This window comes from Mustelus asterias, chromosome 8 (assembly GCF_964213995.1).
Source record: "Mustelus asterias chromosome 8, sMusAst1.hap1.1, whole genome shotgun sequence".
NCBI classification, from domain to species: domain Eukaryota; kingdom Metazoa; phylum Chordata; class Chondrichthyes; order Carcharhiniformes; family Triakidae; genus Mustelus; species Mustelus asterias.
Window position 1 is genome coordinate 135,771,401 of NC_135808.1, and position 26,218 is coordinate 135,797,618.

The following is a 26,218-nucleotide window of genomic DNA, read 5'->3' on the forward strand; positions in this document are numbered from 1 at the left end:
TGATTTTCCAATTAAAATTATGAAGGATATATCCACTAAAAATAGACTTCTTTGTAATTGGAACCCAGCATGACTTAATACCATGTTTAAAAATTGTAATTAACAGAAGCTGCAATGAGTAACGCACCTTCATGAACTCTGAAGGCAGTTGTCCATTAGGGAATGAAACTCCGTCACAGCTCAGCTGAATGAAGAATCCTCGGGTGGTACTGAAGCTGGTTTTCAGAGGCAGGTTATATTTTTCTCCCAGCTGTGTTATCATTCCTACTCAATTTAACATGAAATAGTGAAAAGACTTATCAAGCCTCGTAGGAGTTACTGAAGTGTCATTTACAGATTCATCAAATCAAATACGGTGCAGTCAGCACAACGCAAAATCAATGATAAAACCATTTCTTGTCTAGTGGATATTTGACCTCTGTTGTTTTAATCCAAATGGAAAGAATATACCAAATGGAGTAGTAAAAACAAAGAAATAACCAAAGAAAGAACAAAAATGTATGATTTTTAAAAATTCATTCATGAGACATGGGCGTCGCTGGCTGGGCCAGCATTTATTGCCCATCCCTAGTTGCCTGAGGGCAATTGAGAGTCAACCACATTGCTGTGGATCTGGAGTCATATGTAGGCCAGACCAGGTAAGGAGGGCAGATTTCCTTCCTTAAAGGAAATGTCCCTAAAGGACATTTTATGACAATTGACAATGGTTTCATGGTCATCAGAACGCTCTTAATTCCAGATTATTTTTATGGAATTCAAATTCCACCATCTGCCGATTTTGAGAGTCAGTAATTCTGGAGTCCTCCATTCTCTATTCAGTTGCAGAATTTCCAAACTCTCCTGCAAAGGTAGCTGAAAATGATTGTTTCCCTAAAATGTTTTCTTTAAGGCAACAGTCATTTGATCAAAAAAAGAGTTCTCACCACAAAATTGAACCCTCGACAGAACCAAAAATCTAGCCATGTGAGATTTATGCACAATCTAATAATTTGAACACAAGCACAGACTCCGGAGTTTCTAGGTCAAATTTCCTTAGTCTTTTATATAATCATTCAAAATCCTTCTATGGATTAATAGTTTTAAGAAGATGGACAATCAAATATTGACCACGCCTTGTAGGCTTCTAACAAGTTATTGTTTTGTAAATTCTGTCCATATATTGCAATAGACTCAACAAACTAGATCAATTATATTCAGTTCCAAAAATACTTTATTTTCAATCTTTGTTCTTTCTGGTAAGGTCAAACCCATCCCTTGCTTCCTCTTGGCTAGAGCAGTGACCTGAGTGCACATCTCCACCTCATTCTTCCAATGCTTGCATGGTTCCAATGCTGAACAGACTGGTGGGATAATCATAGTTTCTGATCTGACAGTGTGACTCAGAAATTGCAACTTAAAAACTGCCAGGAACTTTACGTTTGTCGGAAAGATGAATTGCTTTCTGATTTCTTTATCTTCCCACCTGACGAGATTGAGGTTAGTCCTCTGCGACCATGTTAAACAGGTGAAAAGCCATTCACTGAATTCAGCAGCAGGAGACTTCTGATAGAACATAGAACATAGAAAAACTACAGCACAAACAGGCCCTTCGGCCCACAAGTTGTGCCGAACACATCCCTACCTTCTAGACCTACCTATAACCCTCCATCCTATTAAGTCCCATGTACTCATCCAGGAGTCTCTGAAAAGACCCTATTGAGTTCGCCTCCACCACCACTGACGGCAGCCGATTCCACTCGCCCACCACCCTCTGTGTGAAAAACTTACCCCTAACATCTCCCCTGTACCTACCCCCCAGCACCTTAAACCTGTGTCCTCTCGGAGCAGACATTTCCACCCTGGGAAAAAGCCTCTGAGAGTCCACCCGATCTATGCCTCTCAACATCTTATACACCTCTATTAGGTCTCCTCTCATCCTTCGTCTCTCCAAGGAGAAAAGACCGAGCTCCCTCAGCCTATCCTCATAAGGCATGCCACTCAATCCAGGCAACATCCTTGTAAATCTCCACTGCACCCTTTCAATCTTTTTCACATCCTTCCTATAGTGAGGCGACCAGAACTGAGCACAGTACTCCAAGTGGGGTCTGACAAGGGTCTTATATAGCTGCATCATTATCCCCGGACTCCTAAACTCAATCCCTCTATTGATAAAGGCCAGCACACCATACACCTTCTTAACCACCTCCTCCCCTGCGGGGCCGATTTTAGAATCCTATGGACCGGGACCCCAAGGTCCTTCTGATCCTCCACAGTACTAAGAGTCTTTCCCTTTATATTGTACTCCTTCATCCCATTTGACCTACCAAAATGGACCACGACGCATTTATCTGGGTTGAAGTCCATCTGCCACTTGTCCGCCCAGTCTTGCATCCTATCTATGTCCTCTGTAACTTCTGACATCCCTCCAGACTATCCACAACCCCACCAACCTTCGTGTCATCGGCAAACTTACCAACCCATCCCTCCGCTTCCTCATCCAGGTCATTTATGAAAATGACAAACAGCAAGGGTCCCAGAACAGATCCCTGGGGCACACCACTGGTGACCGACCTCCATTTAGATGATGCACAACTGTTTTAAACAAAGAACAAGGAACAAAGAAAATTACAGCACAGGAACAGGCCCTTCAGCCCTCCAAGCCTGCATCGACCATGCTTTTATTGTGGTACAATAGAACCTTAGTTAGGCCGTACTTGGAATATAGTGTTCCATTCTGGTCGCCACACTACCAGAAGGATATGGAGGCTTTGGGGAGGGTACAGAAAAGATTTACCAGGATGTTGCCTGGTATGGAGGGCATTAGCTATAAGGAGAGGTTGGAGAAACTTGGTTTGTTCTCACTGGAACGACGGAGGTTGAGGGGAGACCTGATAGAAGTCTACAAGATTATGAGAGGCATGGACAGAGTGGATAGTCAGAAGCTTTTTCCCAGGGTGGAAGAGTCAATTATTAGGGGGCACAGGTTTAAGGTGCGAGGGGCAAGGTTTAAAAGAGATGTACAAGGCAGATTTTTTACACAGAGGGTGGTGGGTGCCTGGAACTCGTTGCTGGGGGAGGTAGTGGAAGCGGATACGGTAGTGACTTTTAAGGGGCGTCTTGACAAGTACATGGGATGGGATGGGAATTGAGGGGTATGGTCCCCGGAAGGGTAGGGGGTTTTAGTTAAGTCAGGCAGCATGGTCGGTGCAGGCTTGGAGGGCCGAAGGGCCTGTTCCTGTGCTGTAATTCTCTTTGTTCTTTGTTCAATAGTTCAGCGCAAACACTGGTTTCTACTTTACCTTCCGGATCCTCTCCCAACTGAAGAAGCTTCCCCAACTGGAAAAAACTCAGCTGTTAAACACAAGCTTCAGTAAACATCAGCTGCCCTCAATTCTTGGTTTTCTTTCTTAAAGGGGCCTGCATTTCAAACGCTGACACTTACATCAGGTCACTAGCAAGTGCAGAACTGGACAGACTTCATAAATATCCTTATTTTCAGGGATAACCTTATTTTCAGCGCCATTAATAATGGGCTGGATTTTGTGATGATAATGATGGAGAAACTGTCAGCATTCGGCATCATTATCCCACTGAACTGACAGAAGCTTGGAGTCTGCACACGCACAATGACAGAAATCTAGACATTGTTGATTCCACCAGCAGATATGTTGTTGAGGTCTTCCCAGACTGTAATCCTTAAGCAATCACTGAGTTGATGAAAACTTCAATTTTACTTGGTTAGACTCATAAAACCCTTGAACAGATTACAACTTATTAACTGAGATATGATGATGTACTAAGTTCATAATAAATACTAAACACCCCCACTAACCCTGAAAAGCTAACATCAAAAAAGAACATAAGAATATAAGAACTAGGAACAGGAGTAGGCCATCTGGCCCCTCGAGCCTGCTCCACTATTCAATAAGATCATGGCTGATCTTTTCATGGACTCAGCTCCACTTACCCGCCCACTCACCATAACCCTTAATTCCTTTACTGTTCAAAAATTTATCTGTCCTTGCCTTAAAAACATTCAATGAGGGAGCCTCAACTGCTTCACTGGGCTGGGAATTCCACAGATTCACAACCCTTTGTGTGAAGAAGTCCCTCCTCAACTCAGTCCTAAATCTGCTTCCCCTTATTTTGAGGCCATGCCCCCTAGTTCTAGTTTCACTCGCCAGTGGAAACAACTTCCCTGCTTCTATCTTATCTATTCCCTTCATCATCTTATATGGTTCTATAAGATCTCCCCTCATTCTTCTGAATTCCAATGAGTAAAGCCCCAATCTACTCAGTCTCTTCTCATAAGCCAACCCTCTTAACTCCGGAATCAACCTAGTGAATCTCCTCTGCACCCTCTCCAGTGCCAGTATATCCTTTCTCAAGTAAGGAGACCAAAACTGTACTCAGTATTCCAGGTGTGGCCTCACCAGCACCTTATATAGCTGCAACATAACCTTGCTGTTTTTAAACTCCATCCTTCTAGCAATAAAGGACAAAATTCCATTTGCCTTCTTAATTACCTGCTGCACCTGCAAACCAACTCCTTGCAATTCCTACACAAGAACACCCAGGTCCCTCTGCACAGCAACATGCTGCAATTTTTTACCATTTAAATAATAGTCCATTTTGCTGTTATTCCTACCAAAATGGATAGTCTCACATTTACCAACATTATACCCCATCTGCCAGACCCTCGCCTACTCACTTAGACTGTCTATATCCCTTTGCAGACTTTCAGCGTCCTCTGCACACTTTGCTCTGCCACCCATCTTAGTGTAATCTGCGAATTTTGACACACTACACTTGGTCCCCAACTCCAAATCATCTATGTAAATCATAAACAATTGCGGTCCCAATACTGATCCCTGAAGCACACCACTAGTCACTGATCACCAACCAGAAAAACACCCATTTACCCCCACTCTTAGCTTTGTCTCCAATGTCTCCATTGTGATAAAAAAAATACATATAACTTTAAAATAAGGGATTATTTTTGATAAATTCTGTTCACATTATTTTAGCTTCTATCTTAATCTAATCAAAATCAATGTGAAAATGACAGATTCAACCTCTATCTGAAAATTAAAAGTGAAGGGATTCAGTGTTTTCCACTAATCAGTTTGCTATCTGTGAGATATTTAAAAGTCACTGGATGCTCACCCAGCTTAATGACATCAATATTCCTGAACACCTGGAGATCCCCATGACTTGGCTCCAGATTGAAACTCTCGTCAAGAAAGAGGAATCCACACCACAAAACCTGCAAGATGCTTATAGTCAGCATCAAACAACATTGTTTCGCCACTGATCATGAAATAAAACTGCGTGAGACTATCCCATCTTACACACTTATCATGGAAAGGAAAAAAAGCATGTTACTGCCCTAATGCACTAGCTGGTTCATGGAAAATTTAGGGTTTGCCATTCTGCAAATGTGCAGAAATTGCACCTATAATCTAACCGGCACAATTTTAAAGTGGAAACTCCGCTCATTTTAACAGTTTAAACTTGTTTATCTGAACTGTTTCATATTCATTTGTCAGACGCAGTAAGATACCAACATGGAAACTGTACCTGCCACGTCATCTACAATCTCTGCATATGTACGGCGAGCAATATCAAGGAACTCATTGATATTTGGTTTGACAGCGTAGCATTTCTGAGTTCTCATGTTCAAGCAGCCTTTAATGTACCTGGTATCATCATTGATGACAGTTTTGATTTGCTCCAGAATGAGATTGAATCTGTAATATTCACAGTGCAAAAATAAATGCAATGAATTTATTGAAAACATATTTAAAAAGAAACATTAAAAAAGTTAAGCAAAGCAAGTTTTAAAAAAACGAATTCCTCAATGAACTTTATGAACTTGGGATAAAATATGAAATAGATAAAAATTAAGCCCCAGCTGTCTAATTCTGGGCACATTAAAAAGGAGGTCAAGGCCTCAAAGAAGTTGGAGAGGATATTTACCAGATTGGCACCAGGGGTGAGGAACTTCAGTTATATGCAGAGAGACACTGAAGAAGCTCAGATTGTTCTCCTTAGAGCAGAGAAGGTTAAACTGTTCAAGAAGTTCAGTTTACTGCCACTGTCTCATGGGCGATTTGGGATGGGTAATAAGTTGCCAGCAATGCTCATGCCCCATGACTGAACAAAAAAATTTAACAGAGGGGTTCAATAATCTGAAGGATTTTGACAGAATGAATAGGGAGAAACTGCCTAAAGAGTCAGTAACCAGAAAAGCTAGATTTAAGGAGATTAGAGGAGGTGAATATTTATTTTTAACACAGCAGATGAATTGCAGTGGATCAAGAAGGTGGTTCATCACCTGAGGACCAACTAGGGATGTGCAACAAATGATGGCCTTGTCAGCAACACATACATGCCATGAAAGAATTTTTCAAACTTGTTGTGATCTAGAATGCAATGCTTAAAAGGATGGTGGAAGTGAGTTCATTTTCAAAGCTAAACTGGATAAGGGGAGGAATTGCAAGGCTATGGAGGAAGAGTGGGTGAGACTAATTGGGTAGTTCTTTCAAAGAACCTATGCTGACAGAATGGGTCAAAATTGCTTCTTTTGTGTTGTAAGATTACATGGGGGTAATTTTAATCCCAAAGGTGTGTGGGAAAGGAGGCAGGAGGTGGTGGCGATAAAAATAAAAAATGAAAATCTCACCAAAACTGGTCACCCATTCAGCCACTTCCAGCTTTAACAGAAACCAAAAGAGAAAATGCTGGAAAATCTCAGCAGGTCTAGCAGCATCTGTCAGGAGAGAAAAAGCTGACGTTTCAAGTCCAGATGACCCTTTGTCAAAGCAGACAAAGCTTTTATCCAGCTTTAACAGAGATGGGCTGGGTTGGAGCAACAAAGCCACTAGCAGGAGGAGAATAGCTTGGTAAAATAAGTTTCGGAGCCTGTGTGGCTCCATTTCAAGTTGTTTTATTTTTCCAATTCCATTGGACCCCAGGAAACCCAACAGATGAAAAGAGGCAAAAAGGGCCAGGTTGTGAGATTAGTGTCTTTCCTCCAATGCTTAGGGGCCAGCAGGATTAGGAAGGGTTGCCACCACCAAACTTGACCAAACAATTTTAAAGTTTTAAAGTTTATTTACTAGTCACAAGTGGTCTTACATTAACACTGCAATGAAGTTACTGTGAAAATCCCCTAGTCGCCACACTCTGGCACCTGTTCGGGTACACGGAGGGAGAATCTGGCATGGCCAATTCATCTAACCTGCACATCTTTCAGACTGTGGGAGGAAACCGGAGCACCCGGAGGAAACCCATGCAGACACGGGGAGAACGTGCCAACTCCACACAGACAGTGACCCAAGCCGGCAATCGAACTTGGTCCCTGGCGCTGTGAGGCAGCAGTGCTAACCACTGTGCCGCCCAATTTTATGATGATTGGCTGAGCCCTAGCCCACATGCACTTTTCCACTACTCCCTCCACACCCTGGCTGTCAGTTGGGAAACCTGTTTAGATCATTTAAAATAGATCCTGTGGGAAATCCTGTTCAGGTTCTCCATCCACAAGCCTTCTCTCATCCCACCTCTCCCCAACTCCAAGTTATTTTCAGGTCCAACATTAATATGATATCTGGTTAAGTCATTTTAATTAATTAAACCCAATTTGATTATGCAGCTGTATGATTGAAATAAATAAGGTAAATTACTACTTTGGGTTACCTGCTATCTTCAAGTGAACTGCAATAAGCCTTAAGTAATGATGTCTTGCAACTTTTCAAAGTTTCCTGTAGAACAAAAGCAATGATTGTAAACACCTCTCAGCAGTTTTGGAAAATTATTATATTATTCAACATTTTCTGAAAAAGAGATAGCTGATTTCAGTTAAAAGCTCATTTTACTCAGCGGTTTTGATTCTTCCCTCCTTCACAACACCTATAATGTCCCTGCTGTAACGTTACTTAGTTCTCAAGCTTCTCTGTATTGGTGTTTTTGATGCATATGTCATTTCTCTTTGCTCTATACAGGAAATATGCATCTCCACTTCGTCATTATCGATCCCTATTCAGATCAAAAAAGGGATTTAACAGGTAGATATGGAGAAAATATTTCCTTTGATGGGGAACTGAAAACAAGGGAGATGCAATCTTAAAAAAAGGAAGAGTGTACTCAGTGGAGCACATACTTCTGCCATGCTGTGTTAACGTTATTACAATGACACAGGTCTATCTTGAGGCTTTTCCCTGCTCGGTTGATGCTCTGTAACTACAAAGCTGAAAAGAGAAATATTTTTATTCAGAGCTGCCATTTCACTGAGATGACCACAGACCAATCCACATCCAACAAACTGCTCTGAAAACTCTGCTCACATTTTGACAGCTGTGGTAAATTGCATACATGGAAGAGATTGTGCCGTCAAAAGGTTACATCATGGTCAACATGGAGTTGACTGGACAGTGGAGTTACCTCTTCATGTGGTCAGTGGTAAATTTCCGGTTCTATTTGGGAGATCATGGTTGAAGGAGATAAAGTTTAATTGGAGTGTTGTCAACATATTGGTTTAATGTCAAATCTGACCTACTGCACCGTCTGGATAAATACAAGATTTTGATGTGATTTGATTTGTTATTGTCACATGTATTAACATACAGTGAAAAGTATTGCTTCGTGCACGCTATACAGACAAAACATACCATTCATAGAGAAGGAAAGGGGAGAGTGCAGAATGTAGTGTTACAGTCATAGCTAGGGTGTAGAGAAAGATCAACTTAATGTGAAGTAGGTCCATTCAAATGTCTGATGGCAGCAGGGAAGAAGCTGTTCTTGAGTCGGTTGGTACATGTCCTCAGACTTTTGTATCTTTTTCCCGAAGGAAGAAGGTGGCAGAGAGAATGTCCGGGGTGTGTGGGGTCCTTAATTATGCTGACTGCTTTTCCGAGGCAGCGGGAAGTGTAGGTAGAGTCAATGGTTGGGAGACCGGTTTGAGTGATGGACTGGGCTTCGTTCACAACCCTTTGTAGTTCCTTGCGGTCTTGGACAGAGCAGGAGCCATACCAAGCTGTGATACAACCAGAAAGAATGCTTTCTATGGTGCATCTGTAAAAGTTGGTGAGAGTGTATTCATAGAAGGTAGGACCAGGAGGAGGCCATTTGGTTCTTCGAGCCTGCTCCACTGATTCTGCTATTTGAAGAATACTTGACTCAATGAAGGGAGTTGAAGTGAAATTCAAGATAAAGTCAATCAAAAAGTCTCAAAGTAAAGTGGAGGGGCACAGTAGTTAGCACTGCTGCCTCACAGTGCCAGGAACCCGGGTTCAATTCTGGCCTCAGGTGACTGTGTGAAGGCATTTGCCCCTAGTTTACTCAAAGGTGCTCTTTGCAACACTGTCAAGGGGTGGGGCCCGTAAAGACTCCCCAGCACCCACAGCTGATGGATTAGAGCGTTCTGCTTAGCTTGTGTGCTCTTGCTCATTATCGACAGCGATGCATGTGTTCGCAAACTCAGAGTATGATGCAGGGTGCGGGCGGCGTGGTGGCACAGTGGTTAGCACTGCTGCTTCACAGCGCCAGGAACCCAGATTCAATTCCTGGCTTGAGTTACTGTCTATGTGGAGTTGTACGTTCTCCCCGTGTCTGCGTGGGTTTCGTCCGGGTGCTCCAGTTTCCTCCCACAGTCTGAAAGACGTGCTGGTTAGGGTGCATTGACCCGAACAGGTGCCGGAGTGTGGCGACTAGGGGAATTTCACAGTAACTTCATTGCAGTGTTAATGTAAGCCTTACTTGTGATTAATAAATAAACTTTAACTTTTAACTCTAGGGTGACAATAGCAAACACAGAATGATGAGGTCAGTGCACCAAGGATTATCTGGTGAGCAGCAATCAGTGTTAGTCATGTACATCAGTGGTGAGTTATCATTGACGATGTCAACTCTAATGGAGAGGCATGACGACAATGAACATTCCTTTGCAGCTGAGATGATTCATCCACAAGTCAATTTTTAAAAATTCATTTGTGAAACATGTGCGCCGCTGGCTGGCCAGCATTTATTGCCCATCCCGAGTCACCTTGAACTGAGTGGCTTGCTAGGTCACTTCAGAGGGCAGTTGAGAGTCAACCACATTGCTGTGGCTCTGGAGTCACGTGTAGGCCAGACCAGGTAAGGACGACAGATTTCCTTCCCTAAAGGACGTAGTAAACCAGAGGGGTTTTTCTGACAATCGACAATGGTTTCATGGTCATCAGTAGATTCTTAATTTCAGATGTTTTTTATTGAATTCAAATTTCACCATCTGCCGTGGCGGGATTCGAACCCGGGTCCCCAGAACATTAGCTGAGTTTCTGGATTAATAGTCTAGCGATAAACCACTTGGCCATAGTCTCCCTGATTCTGGGTCAAAAGCATGGAACTATGATCCTAACAGCACTATGGATGTGCCTATGCCAGATAAACAGTAGCATTTCAAAAAGGCAGCTCACTGCCGCCCTCTTAACAGCAATTAGGAATGGTCAGTAAATGCTGGCCTTTCCAGTGATGCTGTCATCATGAAAAACACATGATAGGAACCTGGAGCTGTGAAGTATGAATCAAAGGACTTTATTCACTATGAAGTGCTTTGGAACATCCCGAGGTCATGAAAGGCCCATCGTTATGCAAAATATTTTGGTCAAAGTTCACAAATTTCTTTTTGCAAAACAGGAAAGGTGGCTGAAGGTTGATATACTTGATTCACTTAAAAGGAAATTGCGTGTGATAGTATAAAAATTGTAGATTGGTAAGACCAATCTACCATTTTTCTCCTATCACACAGTGTAATGAAGCAGGATGGACAGTAGGAATACATTGAGAAAGCAATTTGGAGCCAACATGAGATTAATAAGAGTTGGCACGGTACTGGTATTAGAGTGAGTTTTGGCTGAAGCAACAGTGAACCGAAACTGGTTTGATCATAATGTCTGAGGTACTGATCTAATCACAGCATATCAGATCAAAGGGAGAAAGAGCAGATGGGTGAGATTATATCTGATGATTCCAATGCAATTTACACTTGAATTAAATTGGCTTTGTATACAAAGTAAAGTGAACGAGATAAGAGGGGATAAAGGCACATTACTGCAGATGCTGGAATCTGAAATAAAAACAGTAAATGCTGGGGAAACTTAGCAGATCTGACAGTATCTGTGGGGTGATGGACAGCACGGTGGCACAGTGGCTAGCACTGCTGCCTCACAGCGCCAGGGACCCATGTTCAATTCCCAGCTTGGGTCGCTGTCTGTGCGGAGTCTGCACGTTCTCCCCATGTCTGCGTGAGTTTCCTCCGGGTGCTCCGGATTCCTCCCACAGTCCAAAGATGCATGGGTTAGGTGGATTGGCTATGCTAAATTGCCCTTTAATGTCAGGGGTACTAGCTAGGGTAAATGCATGGGGTTATGGGGGTAGGGCCTGGGTGGGATTGTGGTCAGTGCAGACTTGATGGGCGGAATGGTCTCCTTCTGCACTGTAGGATTCTATGATAATCTATGAGAATAGAGCCAACGTCTTGAGTCTGGATGACCTTTCCTCAGAGCTGAAAGCAAAGAAAATCAGACAAGATTTATACGATGAGGGCGGCGGGATTCTGTCATTGGACAAAGGAAATGTAAATGATGATAATAAAGGCTGAGAATGGTGCTGAAAGCATCCATTAAGTGATCGGAATGTGTGAATGGCAGAACAAGGGTACAGATTGTTTGGGGGCTACCTGAGGAATGTGGCAGTTGGCCCTGAAGCCAACCTAGACAACCTTGAAATCTAGACAAAGCAGGAAGGGAGACAAGACAGAAAGATTGAGAAAGAAATAACTTATAGAGTCATAGAGGTTTACAGCATGGAAACAGGCCCTTCAGCCCAACTCGTCCATGCTGCCCTTATTTTTTTTTTAAACCCCTAAACTAATCCCAATTGCCCGCATTTGGCCCATATCCATCTATACCCATCGTACCCATGTAACTATCTAAATGCTTTTCAAAAGATAACATTGTACCCGCCTCTACTACTACCTCTGGCAGCTTGTTCCAGACACTCACCCCCTCTGTGTGAAAAAATTGCACCTCTGGACACTGTTGCATCTCTCCCCTCTCACCTTAAACCTATGCCCTCTAGTTTTCGACTCCCCTACCTTTGGGAAAAGATATTGACTATCTACCTTGTCTATGCCCCTCATTATTTTATAGACCTCTATAAGGTCACCTCTCAGCCTCCTACGCTCCAGAGAAAAAAGTCCCAGTCTATTCAGCCTCTCCTTATAACTCAAACCATCAAGTCCCGGTAGCATCCTCGTAAATCTTTTCTGCACTCTTTCTAGTTTAGTAATATCCTTTCTATAATAGGGTGACCAGAATTGCACACAGTATTCCAAGTGTGGCCTTACCAATGTCTTGTACAACTTCAACAAAACGTGCCAACTCTTGTATTCAATGTTCTGACCGATGAAACCAAGCATGCCGAATGCCTTCTTCACCACTCTGTCCACCTGTGACTCCACTTTCAAGGAGCTATGAACATGTACCCCGAGATCTCTTTGTTCTGTAACTCTCCCCAACACCCGACCATTAATTGATAAGTCCTGCCCTGGTTCAATCGACCAAAATGCATTACCTTGCATTTGTCTAAATTAAACTCCATCTGCCATTCGTCAGCCCACTGGCCCAATTGATCAAGGTCCCACTGCAACTGGAGATAACCTTCCTGTCCATCATGCCACCAATCTTGGTGTCATCTGCAAACCTACTAACCATGCCCCCTATATTCTCATCCAAGTCATCAATATAAATGACAAATAACAGTGGACCCAGCACTGATCCCTGAGGCACACTGCTGGTCACAGGCCTCCAGTTTGAAAAACACCTCTCTACAACCACCCTCTGGCTTCTGTCAAGAAGCCAATTTTGTATCCATTTAGATACCTCACCCTGGATCCCGTGAGATTTAACTTTATGCAACAACCTACCATGTGGTACCTTGTCAAAGGCCTTGCTAAAGTCCATGTAGACAACGTCAACTGCACTGCCCTCATCTACCTTCTTGGCTACCCCTTCAAAACACTCTATCAAATTTGTCAGACATGATTTTCCACTCACAAAGCCATGCTGACTGTCCCTAATCAGTCCTTGAATCTCTAAATGCCTATAGATCCTGTCTCTCAAAATACCTTCCAACAATTTGCCCACCACAGATGTGAGGCTCACTGGCCTGTAGTTCCCAGGCTTTTCCCTGCAGCCCTTTTTAAACAAAGCACAACATTTGCCACTCTCCAATCTTCAGGCACCTCACCCATGACTATCGATGATTCAAATATCTCGGCTGGGGGTAGAGGATCGAAGGAAAACTGCCAGGTTTACATCTCTACCCAGTGGAACGGGTAACACAGCTTTGCTTATTCCGAATATAAAATAAAAACACAAAATGTTGGAAATACTCAGCAAGTCTGACTGCATCTGTGAAGAGAGAAACATTTCAGGCCTGTGACATATCACTCGAACCTTCCATCTTTGTTCTCTCCACAGATGCTGCTGGGCCTCTGAGCGTTTCACAAGAGCACAAGAAACAGGAGTAGAAGTAGACTGCACTGCCCGTCGAGTGTGCTCCACCATTTAATATGATCATGGCTGATCTTGGTTTTCAATTCCATTATTCTTTGACAAAGGGTCATCTGGACTAGAAACGTCAGCTCTTTTCTCTCCTTACAGATGCTGCCAGACCTGCTGAGATTTTACAGCATTTTCTCTTTTGGTTTCAGATTCCAGCATCTGCAGTAATTTGCTTTTATCAATTATTCTGCCTGCTCCCCATAGCCCTTGATTCCCTGAGACCAAAAATATTTATTTCTGAGCCTTCAATGTGTTCCAATGATGGATCATCCACAACCCTCAGGTGGAGAATTCCAAAGATTCACAACGTTTTGAGTGAGGGAATCCAGCGTTTTCTCCAGCATCTAAATGCTAGATTTCTAGCATCTACATTATTTTGTTTTTGTGTTAATTTCTGTGTACTGCTATGAAAAATAATTATATTTACTTATTCCCTATCAATGAAGTAATCACAATGCCAATACAGAATCTCCCTTGGGTGCTCTTCCACTTCACATGCACACTGAAGCTCTATACCAGGGGTCTCCAAACTACGGCCCGCGGGCCACATCTGGCCTGCGGCGGGTCACATCCGGCCCGGATACAATAAATTTTATCCATTCATTTATAGAACTGATTTTTTTCTTTGGCCCGCGAAGATGTGTAGAATGTACGATGTGGCCCTCGTACTGAAGAGTTTGGAGACCGCTGCTCTATCCGATACCTGTAGCGGTTCCACCAATTCCAATGTATGTTTCAGGTAAATTAAATTTGTGATCTTGGATTCAGCTGCCTGTACCTGTTAATAAACACAATAATTCTGTAATCGCCATCACTCAGAAGCAGCCAGAATTAGTTGAAAATTTCATACTTAAAGCAACACAAAATTCTAAATCGAATATGCCTGGAAGATTTATCTACCTCAAAATTAAAAATAATTTACATTCAAGTACTCTAGAGGGCAATATGACATGGCTCCATATTACAGAGTTAATATCACAAACGTTTAGAGTCTGTATTGTGATAGCGGGTGGCGGGGGAGGGGTGCACAGATGGTTAGCATGTGGATTAAATTAATACCAACAGCACAAGGTTCAATCTCTATTCCAGCTAAAGCAGACTCCTCATTCTACCATGGTAAGAAAATCACTGCATTTTGTCATGCATGTTTAATGCTGAATAATTACAGAGCTTGCCTTTAGGCAGAGAAGTGAAGGAGAAAAATTAGATGCATGATAATCTTTATTAAAACTATGCACATTTAGGGGGAAAAATCTCAAATAGTTTAGAGAAAGTAACATAGGAAACATACAGTGTCTTGCTTTGGAATTTGCACTAGGACAGACAGGAGCTGGTCAGTATCCAAGAACCGGGAAATTACTGCAGAGATAAAGCACAAGGATACAATTTATATATTTATATATTCATTAGTGAAACATAATCACACTGCCAAGAAGTAACATTAAACTCATACATTATCAGGAAAGCAGTCTCACATAAACAGCTGCCATCCCAAAGGAGACAAATGCCACCTGTAAGAGGACAAGTTGCATCGTATTTTAAATTCTCATCCTTGAGTTCAAATCCCTCTAAGGCCTCACTCTCTCCCTATCTCTTGCAATCTTCTCCAATCTACAATCTTCTGAGTTCCCTGCACTCCTCAAACCGTGGCTTCTTCTCCATTACCTACTTACTTCACCTACTATTGGTCAATGTATCTTCTGGGACCAAGGCTCTAAGTTCTGGAATTCCCTTCCTAAATCGCTCCACCTTTTTCTCCTCCTTCAAGACTCTAGTTAAAATCTACATGTTTGACAAGCTTTTAAGTGACTGTCCTAACATTATCTCCTTATGTGACCTGATGGCCAGTTATGTCTGGTGGCATTCTCAATCAGTATTTCTAGTTCTTTTTAAACTCCTATAAAAGGCACTATTATAAATGTTGTCAGGATCAAGCTCTTCCAGGTTAGATGCAAAGTAAAGCTTCTCAACACATACTTGTCAACTGTAGTTTCACAGGAGTTAAAGTATCCCCCCCCACCCCCGCTCCCCCACCAGGTACCCCTACCCACAACCTTGTGTCCTTCAGTTTTCTGCCCTGGACTTGTGCCCATGAAAAACTGGCTCGGAAGAACCACAGCGCATTTCATGACAGAACGCTTATTGAACAAGAGATTTTCAACAACCCCCCACCATGAGGCCGGACCTGGACTGGAGCCCAGGTAGCAATAGTGAAATGCAACTCTCCAACCCCCCACAACCCCTCCCAACAATGTCCAGAAAAAGACAGCAAATTTATCACTGTTGCTGGTCTGTGCCAAACTCTTTTTTGTTGCACTGTTATTTTCTTTAGAAAAACAGAGTACACTGAAATAATAAATGTGCTTCTCTTCAAAACACACAGTTGTGAATTTCTTCTCCATGGCGCCACGGAAGAGAGTGTTTAGGAAACTGGTTCCTCTCCAGAAAGATTCACACTGTACCAGCAATCATTTCTAGCACAGACCACACCATTTTCATTTTGAGAAGGGTGCCCACTTGTGTGTCTCCTGCATGCCATGAACCAATGCTACCCTGATGTAACACTTTTCTATTGGCTGATGTGACACCCACTGCACTAATTTGGACCAAACAAGTCCGTTGTATGAATCTTTATGTCACTCAGCACAGATCAGGCTTTCAGCTGGGGGGAACGGGAGATCGGGACGGCCTGGAAGGGGGTGGGAGGCAGGGCTCTGGCCCAGATACGTCCAGGGGGGCCAGTGATCAGTGGGTGGGGTAGTCAGAGGGGCAGCATTGCGGGGTTGCGGGTCTGGACAGAAACTGAGCTGGCCAATGATAGGGAGGCTGGCAGTGCAGCACATGCGGCGATGTCAGCATTGACAGATCAGCGTTGGCGCAGTGGCCTGCTCAGTGCTGTGCTGCCAGCCTCTCCAGTGGGAATAGGCCCTGCCCACTGATTTTTCACGTGAATCACGCTGAGGGTCTCTGCAGTGCACAGAGTGCGGAAGATTCATTTTGGAAATCCCACTGAAATAGTAAAAAGTTTATTTATTTGTCACAAGTAAGGCTTACATTAACACTGCACTGAAGTTACTGTGAAATTCCCCGAGTCGCCACATTCCAGCGCCTGTTCAGGTCAATGCACCTAATCAGCACATCTTTCAGACTGTGGGAGGAAACTGGAGCACCTGGAAGAAACCCACACAGACACGGGGAGAATGTGCAAACTCCACACAGACAGTGACCCAAGCTGGGAATCGAATCCGGGTCCTGGTGCTGTGAGGCAGCAGTGCTAACCACTGTGCCACCGTGCTGCCCAGTGAGATTTGCTCCAGATTTTACACAAATTCAATACATAACATTTTGGGGACAATCGCCCCCATGAAATCTTGCTGGGAAACCCTGTCAGCTGACAATGCAGCAAATACAGGCACCTATCCGAACTAACTCCAATACCATTAACAGAAGACCTGAGAGCACAAATGTGACATTCTTTTTCAAATTTAAATTTCACTTGTTAATATTTCATATTATGTTAGTTTCATTTTATTCATGTGTGCACGACTGTTATTTGTTGTGACTGGCTTAGTCAGAGAGCGAAATGCACACCTCAGGGACAAATACATGAATAGGATGGGAATAGAGAGATATGGTCCCCGGGAGGGTAGGGGGTTTTAGTTCAGTCGGGCAGCATGGTCGGTGCAGGCTTGGAGGGCCGAAGAGCCTGTTCCTGTGCTGTAATTTTTTTTGTTCTTTGGTTGGCACACATTGAGTGTTGCAGGGAGGTTGGGGATATTTCTTTATTGTGGATGAGTTTTTGCATTGACTCTTTCTTTGAGTATTGTGTCCAGTGCTGTACTCGCCACTCTGCGGGACATGACTAATCTTGCAGCCTCCATAGAGTCACTACAGTGCAGAAGGAGGTCAGTTGGCATTGACTCTCTGACAAGAACAAAGAACAGTACAGCACAGGGACAGGCCCTTCAGCCCTCCAAGCCTGCGCTGATTAGAACATTACAGTGCAGTACAGGCCCTTCGGCCCTCGATGTTGCACCGACCTGTGAAACCAATCTAAAGCCCATCTAACCTACACTATTCCAATATCATCTATATGTTTATCCAATGACCATTTAAATGCCCTTAATGTTGGTGAGTGCACTACTGTGCAGGCAGGGCATTCCACACCCTTACTACTCTGAGTAAAGAACCTACCTCTGACATCTGTCCTATATCTATCACCCCTCAATTTAAAGCTATGTCCCCTCATGTTAGCCATCACCATCCGAGGAAAAAGGCTCTCACTGTCCACCCTATCTAATCCTCCGATCATCTTGTATGCCTCCATTAAGTCACCTCTTAACCTTCTTCTCTCTAATGAAAACAGCCTCACGTCCCTCAGCCTTTCCTCATAAGACCTTCCCACCATACCAGGCAACATCCTGGTAAATCTCCTCTGCATCCTTTCCAATGCTTCTACATCCTTCCTATAATGCGGCAACCAGAACTGTACTCAATACTCCAAGTGTGGCCGCACCAGAGTTTTATACAGTTGCAACATGACCTCATGACTCCAAAACTCAATCCCTCTACCAATAAAAGCTAACACACCGTATGCCTTCTTAACAACCCTATCAACCTGGGTGCCAACTTTCAGGGATCTATGCACATGGACACCGAGATCTCTCTGCTCATCCACACTACCAAGTATCTTACTATTAGCCCAGTACTCTGTATTCCTGTTACTCCTTCCAAAGTGAATCACCTCACACTTTTCCGCATTAAACTCCATTTGCCACCTCTCAGCCCAGCTCTGCAGCTTATCTATGTCCCTCTGTAACCTGCAACATCCTTCCGCACTGTCCACAACTCCACCGACTTTAGTGTCATCTGCAAATTTACTAACCCATCCCTCTACGCCCTCATCCAGGTCATTTATAAAAATGACAAACAGCAGTGGCCCCAAAACAGATCCTTGTGGTACACCACTAGTAACTGAACTCCAGGATGAACATTTCCCATCAACCACCACCCTCTGTCTTCTTACAGCTATGATGTGGAGATGCCGGCGTTGGACTGGGGTAAGCACAGTAAGAAGTCTCACAACACCAGGTTAAAGTCCAACAGGTTTATTTGGTAGCAAATACCATAAGCTTTCGGAGCAGAGCTCCTTCGTCAGATGGAGTGGATATCTGTTCTCAAACAGGGCACAGACACAGAAATCAAATTACAGAATACTGATTAGAATGCAAATCTCTACAGCCAGCCAGGTCTTAAATGTACAGACAATGTGGATGGAGGGAGCATTCAACACAGGTTAAAGAGATGTGTATTGTCTCCAGACAGAACAGCTTGTGGAATTCTGCAAGTCCAGGAGGCAAGCTGTGGGGGTTACTGATAATGTGACATAAATCCAACATCCCGGTTTAGGCCGTCCTCATGTGTGCGGAACTTGGCTATCAGTTTCTGCTCAGCGACTCTGCGCTGTCGTGTGTCGTGAAGGCCGCCTTGGAGAGCGCTTACCTGAAGATCCAAGGCTGAATGCCCGTGACTGACGAAGGAGCTCTGCTCCGAAAGCTTATGGTATTTGCTACCAAATAAACCTGTTGGACTTTAACCTGGTGTTGTGAGACTTCTTACTGTTCTTACAGCTAGCCAATTTATGATCCAAATCGCTAAATCACCCTCAACCCCATGCCTCTGTATCTTCTGCAATAGCTTACCGTGGGGAACCTTATCAAATGCTTTACTGAAATCCATATACACCGCATCAACTGCTTTACCCTCATCCACCTCTTTGGTCACCTTCTCATAGAACTCAATAAGGTTTGTGAGGCACGACCTACCCTTTACAAAACCGTGTTGACTATCAACATGGATGGTGTTGACTATCAACAGTGTGTCCATCAACATTGTCGGGTTAATAAGGGACAGTTTACTTGCACTTGTGATGAACAGAAATGTCTAAATGTAACCGCGGGAAGACAGCTCATTTGTGGACAATGCAAAGGAACTCATGTAAGCTCAGCCAAATGGACATACCCATTTGATACTTACCAGGTGGTGGGATCAAACGGGAAGTCAAGTAAACCGCGCAATTGGCAATATAAACAAACTCATAATCGGGACACTAAATGTTATCGGGCTAAGAAGGGATATGTGTTCCTCTTCAATGGTACTTACATGACAGAAACACCAAACCTCCCAAACCGTTTTGCAGTAGGAACAATAGGACCACTCACTGTTCCATGCCCTCAGAAGGGACATATCCGGAGGAGAATAGTAACCCGGGCTATCAGCAAAGAATTCTGCACTGATTGAGAAGCCCCGGGCACAATGGGATCATCACTAGGATACGGGTTCCTTGGAGCCTTATCTCTGGGGGGGGGCAGCAGGAGTAATTAGTGAAAAAAATAGGAATCATATTGTTTGTGGACTAACAGTCCTGGGAAACAGCACTTCAAAAGCACTGGAGGCTGTTAACCAAGAAATGGCTGAACTGAGATTATATGCACAGCAGACACAATATGCAGTGGACTACCAGTTAGCACAACAAGGGGGAGTGCGTACAATCATAGGCAACAAATGCATAACCCACGTCACAGACGAATCCTATAACATTACTCAAGTCATCAATAACATCAGAGAACAACTTGATAACTTCAGACAGGGACCTAAGAAAGGAAGTAACTGGCTGGAATGGCTAGTAGGGGGGTCCTGGGAATCTTACTTATTGCATGGATTGGTCATACTCATTTCAATTGTAATTGTCTGTTGTCTAATTGTTGGATGCCTTAATGTCTGTTGTAAAATAATGGTAACACGAATTGTGCCAGGGGCCAGTGTAACCATCGAGGAAGAACCCATGATGGAAATCCCCGAAGACACCAGAAGAAGCGAGGAAGGAAAGAAGACAGACCTCTACATGTGAAAATGCAGCTGTTGGTCTGGGGATTATTAAAGTCATAATCCTGACCAAAAGAGGGGAATGAAGTGGGAAAAATTATAAAAATGGTTGGAAGAGACATTAAGCAGGCACTGGCTTTTAGCACAGACAGCTACTTAAAGTTAAAACATGCAGGAACCAAAATACTGCAGGAAGCTAGTCAGAGCTTCAGGCACTTTAAAGATAAGGACAGACCCAGGTCAATAAGGTCTGATAATAAGATCAGCCATAGATGGGAACATAAATACATAAATGCAGCAAAACCAATCACTGTACGTATAGATCAAAACCAGCCATTGATAGAGGAAATGTATCCATTCTATGAACAATGCGATGTTAACTGCCCATGTCTGTACCTGTCTCATTGTAACGATGTGTTAACTATCGATCACCATGATCTGTCTACTCAACTATAACAATGTGTTAAATGGCTAATGTCCGGACTATCCATTGTCTAAAAGGTATAAAAATAATCAACTGCTATTGTATGATTGAGAAGGTCGCTGCCAAGTACTGCGGAGTATCAGTGCTTTCTCCCCAAAGCTTTGTGTCCGAAATAAAACTGTTATTGAACCTCCAGTCTGACTCCAGTGGTAAATCTCCCACAACAACGACCTACCCTTCACAAAATCGTGTTGACTATCCCTAATCAAATTATTCCTTTCTTGATGATTATAAATCCTATCTCTTATAGTCCTTTCCAAAACTTTGCCCACAACAGAAGTAAGGCTCACTGGTCTATAATTACCAGGGTTGTCTCTACTCCCCTTCTTGAACATTGGGACAACATTTGCTATCCTCCAGTCTTCTGGCACTATTCCTGTAGACAATGACGACATAAAGATCAAAGCCAAAGGTTCTGCAATCTCCTCCCTAGCTTCCCAGAGAATCTTAGGATAAATCCCATCCGGCCCAGGGGACTTATCTATTTTCACACTTTCCAGAATTGCTAACAGCTCCTCCTTATGAACCTCAATCCCATCTAGTCTAATAGCCTGTATCTCAGTATTCTCGACAACATTGTCTTTTTCCTGTGTGAATACTGACGAAAAATATTCATTTAGCGCCTCTCTTATCTCTTCAGATTCCACGCACAACTTCCCACTACTGTCCTTGACTAGCCCTAATCTTACCCTAGTCATTCTTTTATTCCTGACATATCTATAGAAAGCTTTAGGGTTTTCCTTGATCCTACCTGCCAAAGACTTCTCATGTCCCCTCCTGGCTGTTCTTAGCTCTCTCTTTAGGTCCTTCCTAGCTAACTTGTAACTCTCAAGCACCCTAACTGAGCCTTCACGTCTCATCTTTACATAAGTCTCCTTCTTCCTCTTCACAAGAGATTCAACTTCTTTAGTAAACCACGGTTCCCTCGCTCTACCACTTCCTCCCTGCCTGACAGGTACATACTTATCAAGGACACGCAGGAGCTGTTCCTTGAACAAGCTCCACATTTCAATTGTGCCCATCCCCTGCAGTGTCCTTCCACATCCTATGCATCCTAAATCTCGCCTAATCGCATAATAATTTCCTTTCCCCCAGCTATAACTCTTGCCCTGTGGTATATGCCTATCCCTTTCCATCGCTAAAGTATACGAAACCGAATTGTGGTCACTATCACCAAAGTGCTCACCTACCTCCAAATCTAACACCTGGCCTGGTTCATTACCCAGTACCAAATCCAATGTGGCCTCGCCTCTTGCTGGCCTATCTACATACTGTGTCAGGAAACCCTCCTGCACACATTGGGCAAAAACTGACCCATCTAAAGTACTTGAACTATAGCGTTTCCAGTCAATATTTGTAAAGTTAAAGTCCCCCATAACAACTACCTTGTTACTTTCGCTCCTCTCCAGAATCATCTTTGCAATCCTTTCCTCTACATCTCTGGAACTTTTCGGAGGCCATTGGAAAACTCCCAACAGGGTGACCTCTCCTTTCCTGTTTCTAACCTCAGCCCAAACTACCTCAGTAGACGAGTCCTCATCAAATGTCCTTTCTGCCACCGTAATACTGTCCTTGACTAACAATGCCACACCTCCCCCTCTTTTACCAGCTTCCCTGCACTTACTGAAACATCTAAACCCTGGAACCTGCAACAACCATTCCTGTCCCTGCTCTATTCATGTCTCCGAGATGGCCACAACATCGAAATCCCAGGTACCAGCCCATGCTGCGAGCTCACCCACCTTATTCCAGATGCTCCTGGCGTTGAAGTAGACACACTTCAAACCACCTTCCTGCCTGCCGGTAAACTCCTGCGACCTTGAAACCTTATTTATGACTTCACTACTCTCAACCTCCTGTACACTGGAGCTACAATTCAGGTTCCCATCCCCCTGCTGAATTAGTTTAAACCCTCCCGAAGAGCATTAGCAAATTTCCCCCCCCAGGATATTGGTACCGCTCTGGTTCAGGTGCAGACCATTCCGTTTGTAGTGGTCCCACCTTCCCCAGAATGAGCCCCAATTATCCAGGTATCTGAATCCCTCCCTCCTGCACCATTCCTGTAGCCACGTGTTCAACTGCTCTCTCTCCCTATTCCTCTCCTCGCTAGCACGTGGCACTGGTAACAAACCCAGAGATAACAACTCTGTTTCTAGCTCTAAGCTTCCACCCTAACTCCCTGAATTTCTGCCTCACATCCCCATCCATTTTCCCACCTATGTCTTGGGTGCCGATGTGGACCACAACTTGGGGCTGGTCCTCCTCCCTCTTAAGGATCCCGAAAACACGATCCGAGACATCACGGACTCTGGCACCTGGGAGGCAACACACCAGCCGCGAGTCTCTCTCGTTCCCACAGAATCTCCTATCTATCCCCCTAACTATGGAGTACCCAATAACTAATGCTCTACTCCTCTCCCCCCTTCCCTTCTGAGCAACAAGGACAGACTCTGTGCAGGAGACCTGTACCCCATGGCTTACCCCTGGTAAGTCGTCCCCTGCAACAGTATCCAAAATGGTATACTTGTTATACAGAGGAACGGCCACAGGGGATCGCTGCACTGACTGCTTCTTACCCCTTCTAACAGTCACCCAAGTATCTTCATTTCTAGGAGTAACTACCTCCCTGTAGCTTTTATCTATAACTGTCTCTGCCTCCCGAATGATCCTGAGTTCATCCAGTTCCAGCTCCAGATCCCTGCCTCTGGAGATTATAGTCTGACAGACTATAATGTCGGCATCTCCACATCAAGACTATAATAACTCAGGAGGCTGACTGGAAAGGGATGATGTTTATTACAAGAACGTGGAGCAGGAGTCGGTCGTCTGGCCCCTTGAGTCTGCTCCACTATTCAATAAGATCATGGCTGATCTTTTTGTGGGCTCAGCTCCACTCAGCCTCCTGTTCACCAGAATCTTTAGTTCCTTTATTGTTCAAAAATTTATTTATCTTTGCCTTAAAAACATTCAACGAAGTAACCCCAACTGCTTCACTGGGCAGGGAATTCCACAGATTCACAACCCCTTGTGTGAGGAAGCTCCTCCTCAACTCAGTCCTAAATCTGCTCCCCCTTATTTTGAGGCCATGCCCCCTAGTTCTGGTTTCACCTGCCAGTGGAAACCACTTCCCTGCTTCTATCTTATCTATTCCCTTCATAATCTTATATGTTCCTATAAGATCTCCCCTCATTCTTCTGAATTCCAATGAGTAAAGCCCCAGTCTACTCAGTCTCTCCTCATAAGCCAACCTTCTCAACTCCGGAATCAACCCAGTGAATCTCCCCTGTACCCCCTCCAGTGCCAGTATATCTTTTCTCAAGTAAGGAGACCAAAACTGTGCACAGTACACCAGTGTGGCCTCACCAGCACCTTGTACAGCTGCAACAGAACTTCCCTGTTTTTAAACGCCATTCCTTTATCAATGAAGGACAAAATTCCATTTGCCTTCTTAATTACCTGCTGCACCTGCAAACCAACCTTTTGTGATTCATGCACAAGGACACCCAGGTCCCTCTGCACAGCAGCATGCTGCAATTTTTTACCATTTAAATAATAGCCAATTTTGTTGTTACTCCTACCAAAATGGATGACCTCACATTTACCAGTATTGTACTCCATCTGCCAGACCCTTGCCCACTCACTTAGACTATCTATATCCCTTTGCAGACTTTCAGCGTCCTCTGCACACTTTGCTCTGCCATTCATCTTAGTGTTATCTGTGAATTTTGACACACTACACTTGATCCCCAACTCCAAATCATCTAAATCGTAAACAATTGTGGTCCCAACACTGATCCCTGAGGCACACCACTAGTCTCTGATCGCCAACCAGAAAAACACCCATTTACCCCCACTCTTTGCTTTCTGTTAGTTAACCAATCCTCTATCCATGCTAATACATTACCCATAACACCGTGCATCTTTATTTTATGCAGCAGTCTTTGGTGCGGCGTCTTGTCAAATGCCTTCTGGAAATCCAGATACACCACATCCACAGGTTCCCCATTGTCCACTGCCAATGTAATGTTCTCAAAGAATTCCAGCAAATTAGTCAAACATGACCTTCCCTTCATGAACCCATGCTGTATCTTACCAATGGGACAATTTATATCCAGATGTCTCACTATTTCCTCCTTGATGATAGATTCAAGCATTTTCCCTACTACAGAAGTGAAGTTAACCAGCCTATAGTTACCCGCCTTTTGTCTACCTCATGATAATGATAGTTTCTAGGTCCTCACCTGCCATAGCCTTCTTGGCATCAATTTTTGGCATGTTATTGTGTCTTCCACTGTGAAGACCGACACAAAATACCTGTTCAATGCCTCAGCCATTTCCTCATTTTCAGTTATTAAATCCCCCTTCTCATCCTCGAGGTAGACACCAAGGTTCGTGGTGGAAGATATAAGAGAGATGTCCGAGGTAGGTTCTTTACTCAGAGAGTGGTTGGGGTGTGGAATGGACTGCCTGCTGTGATAGTGGAGTCGGACACTTTAGGAACTTTCAAGCGGTTATTGGATAGGCACATGGAGCACACTAGAATGATAGGGAGCGGGATAGCTTGATCTTGGTTTCAGAAAAGGTTCGGCACAACATCGTGGGCCGAAGGGCCTGTACTGTGCTGTACTGTTCTATGTTCTATGTTCTCCTTTTTTAAACAGTGGCGTCACATTTGCTGTTTTTCAATCTGCGGGAACCACCCCAGAGTCCAGCGAATTTTGGTAAATTATCACTGTTGCATTTGCTATTTCTCCCGCCATCACCTTTAGTATCCTGGGATGCATTCCATCAGGGCCAGGAGACTTGTCAACCTTTCGCCCCATTAGCTTGCCCAACACTACCTCTTTCGTGATAATGATAGTTTCTAGGTCCTCACCTGCCATAGCCTTCTTGGCATCAATTTTTGACATGTTATTTGTGTCTTCCACTGTGAAGACCGACACAAAATACCTGTTCAATGCCTCAGCCATTTCCTCATTTCCAGTTATTAAATCCCCCTTCTCATCCTCTACAGGACCAAAGTTTACTTTAGCCACTCTTTTTCATTTTATATCTTTGTAGAAACTTTTGTTATCTGTTTTTATATTCTGAGCTCGTTTACTCTCATAATCCATCTTACTTTTCTTTACAGCTTTTTCCGTGGCTTTCTGTTGACCTTTAAAGATTTCCCAATCCTCTAGTTTTCCACTAATCTTTGCCACTTTGTATGCATTTTCTTTCAATTTGGTACCCTTCTTTATTTCCTTAGATATCCATGGCTGATTAT

The 26,218-nt window shown here is 43.7% G+C and overlaps 1 protein-coding gene across 1 annotated transcript in view; it reads right to left on the minus strand.

Annotated features, from left to right (window-relative positions):
* msh4 (mutS homolog 4) overlaps positions 1 to 26,218 on the minus strand; it is a 110,262-nt gene that overhangs the window by 30,000 nt on the left and 54,044 nt on the right. Inside the window, exons 9-13 of the mRNA XM_078219229.1 lie at positions 14,875 to 14,942; positions 14,287 to 14,361; positions 7,678 to 7,742; positions 5,560 to 5,729; positions 128 to 264 (exon numbers count right to left, since the gene is read on the minus strand). Coding sequence (XP_078075355.1) covers positions 128 to 264; positions 5,560 to 5,729; positions 7,678 to 7,742; positions 14,287 to 14,361; positions 14,875 to 14,942 — 515 coding nt within the window. The remainder of the gene's footprint in view (positions 1 to 127; positions 265 to 5,559; positions 5,730 to 7,677; positions 7,743 to 14,286; positions 14,362 to 14,874; positions 14,943 to 26,218) is intronic.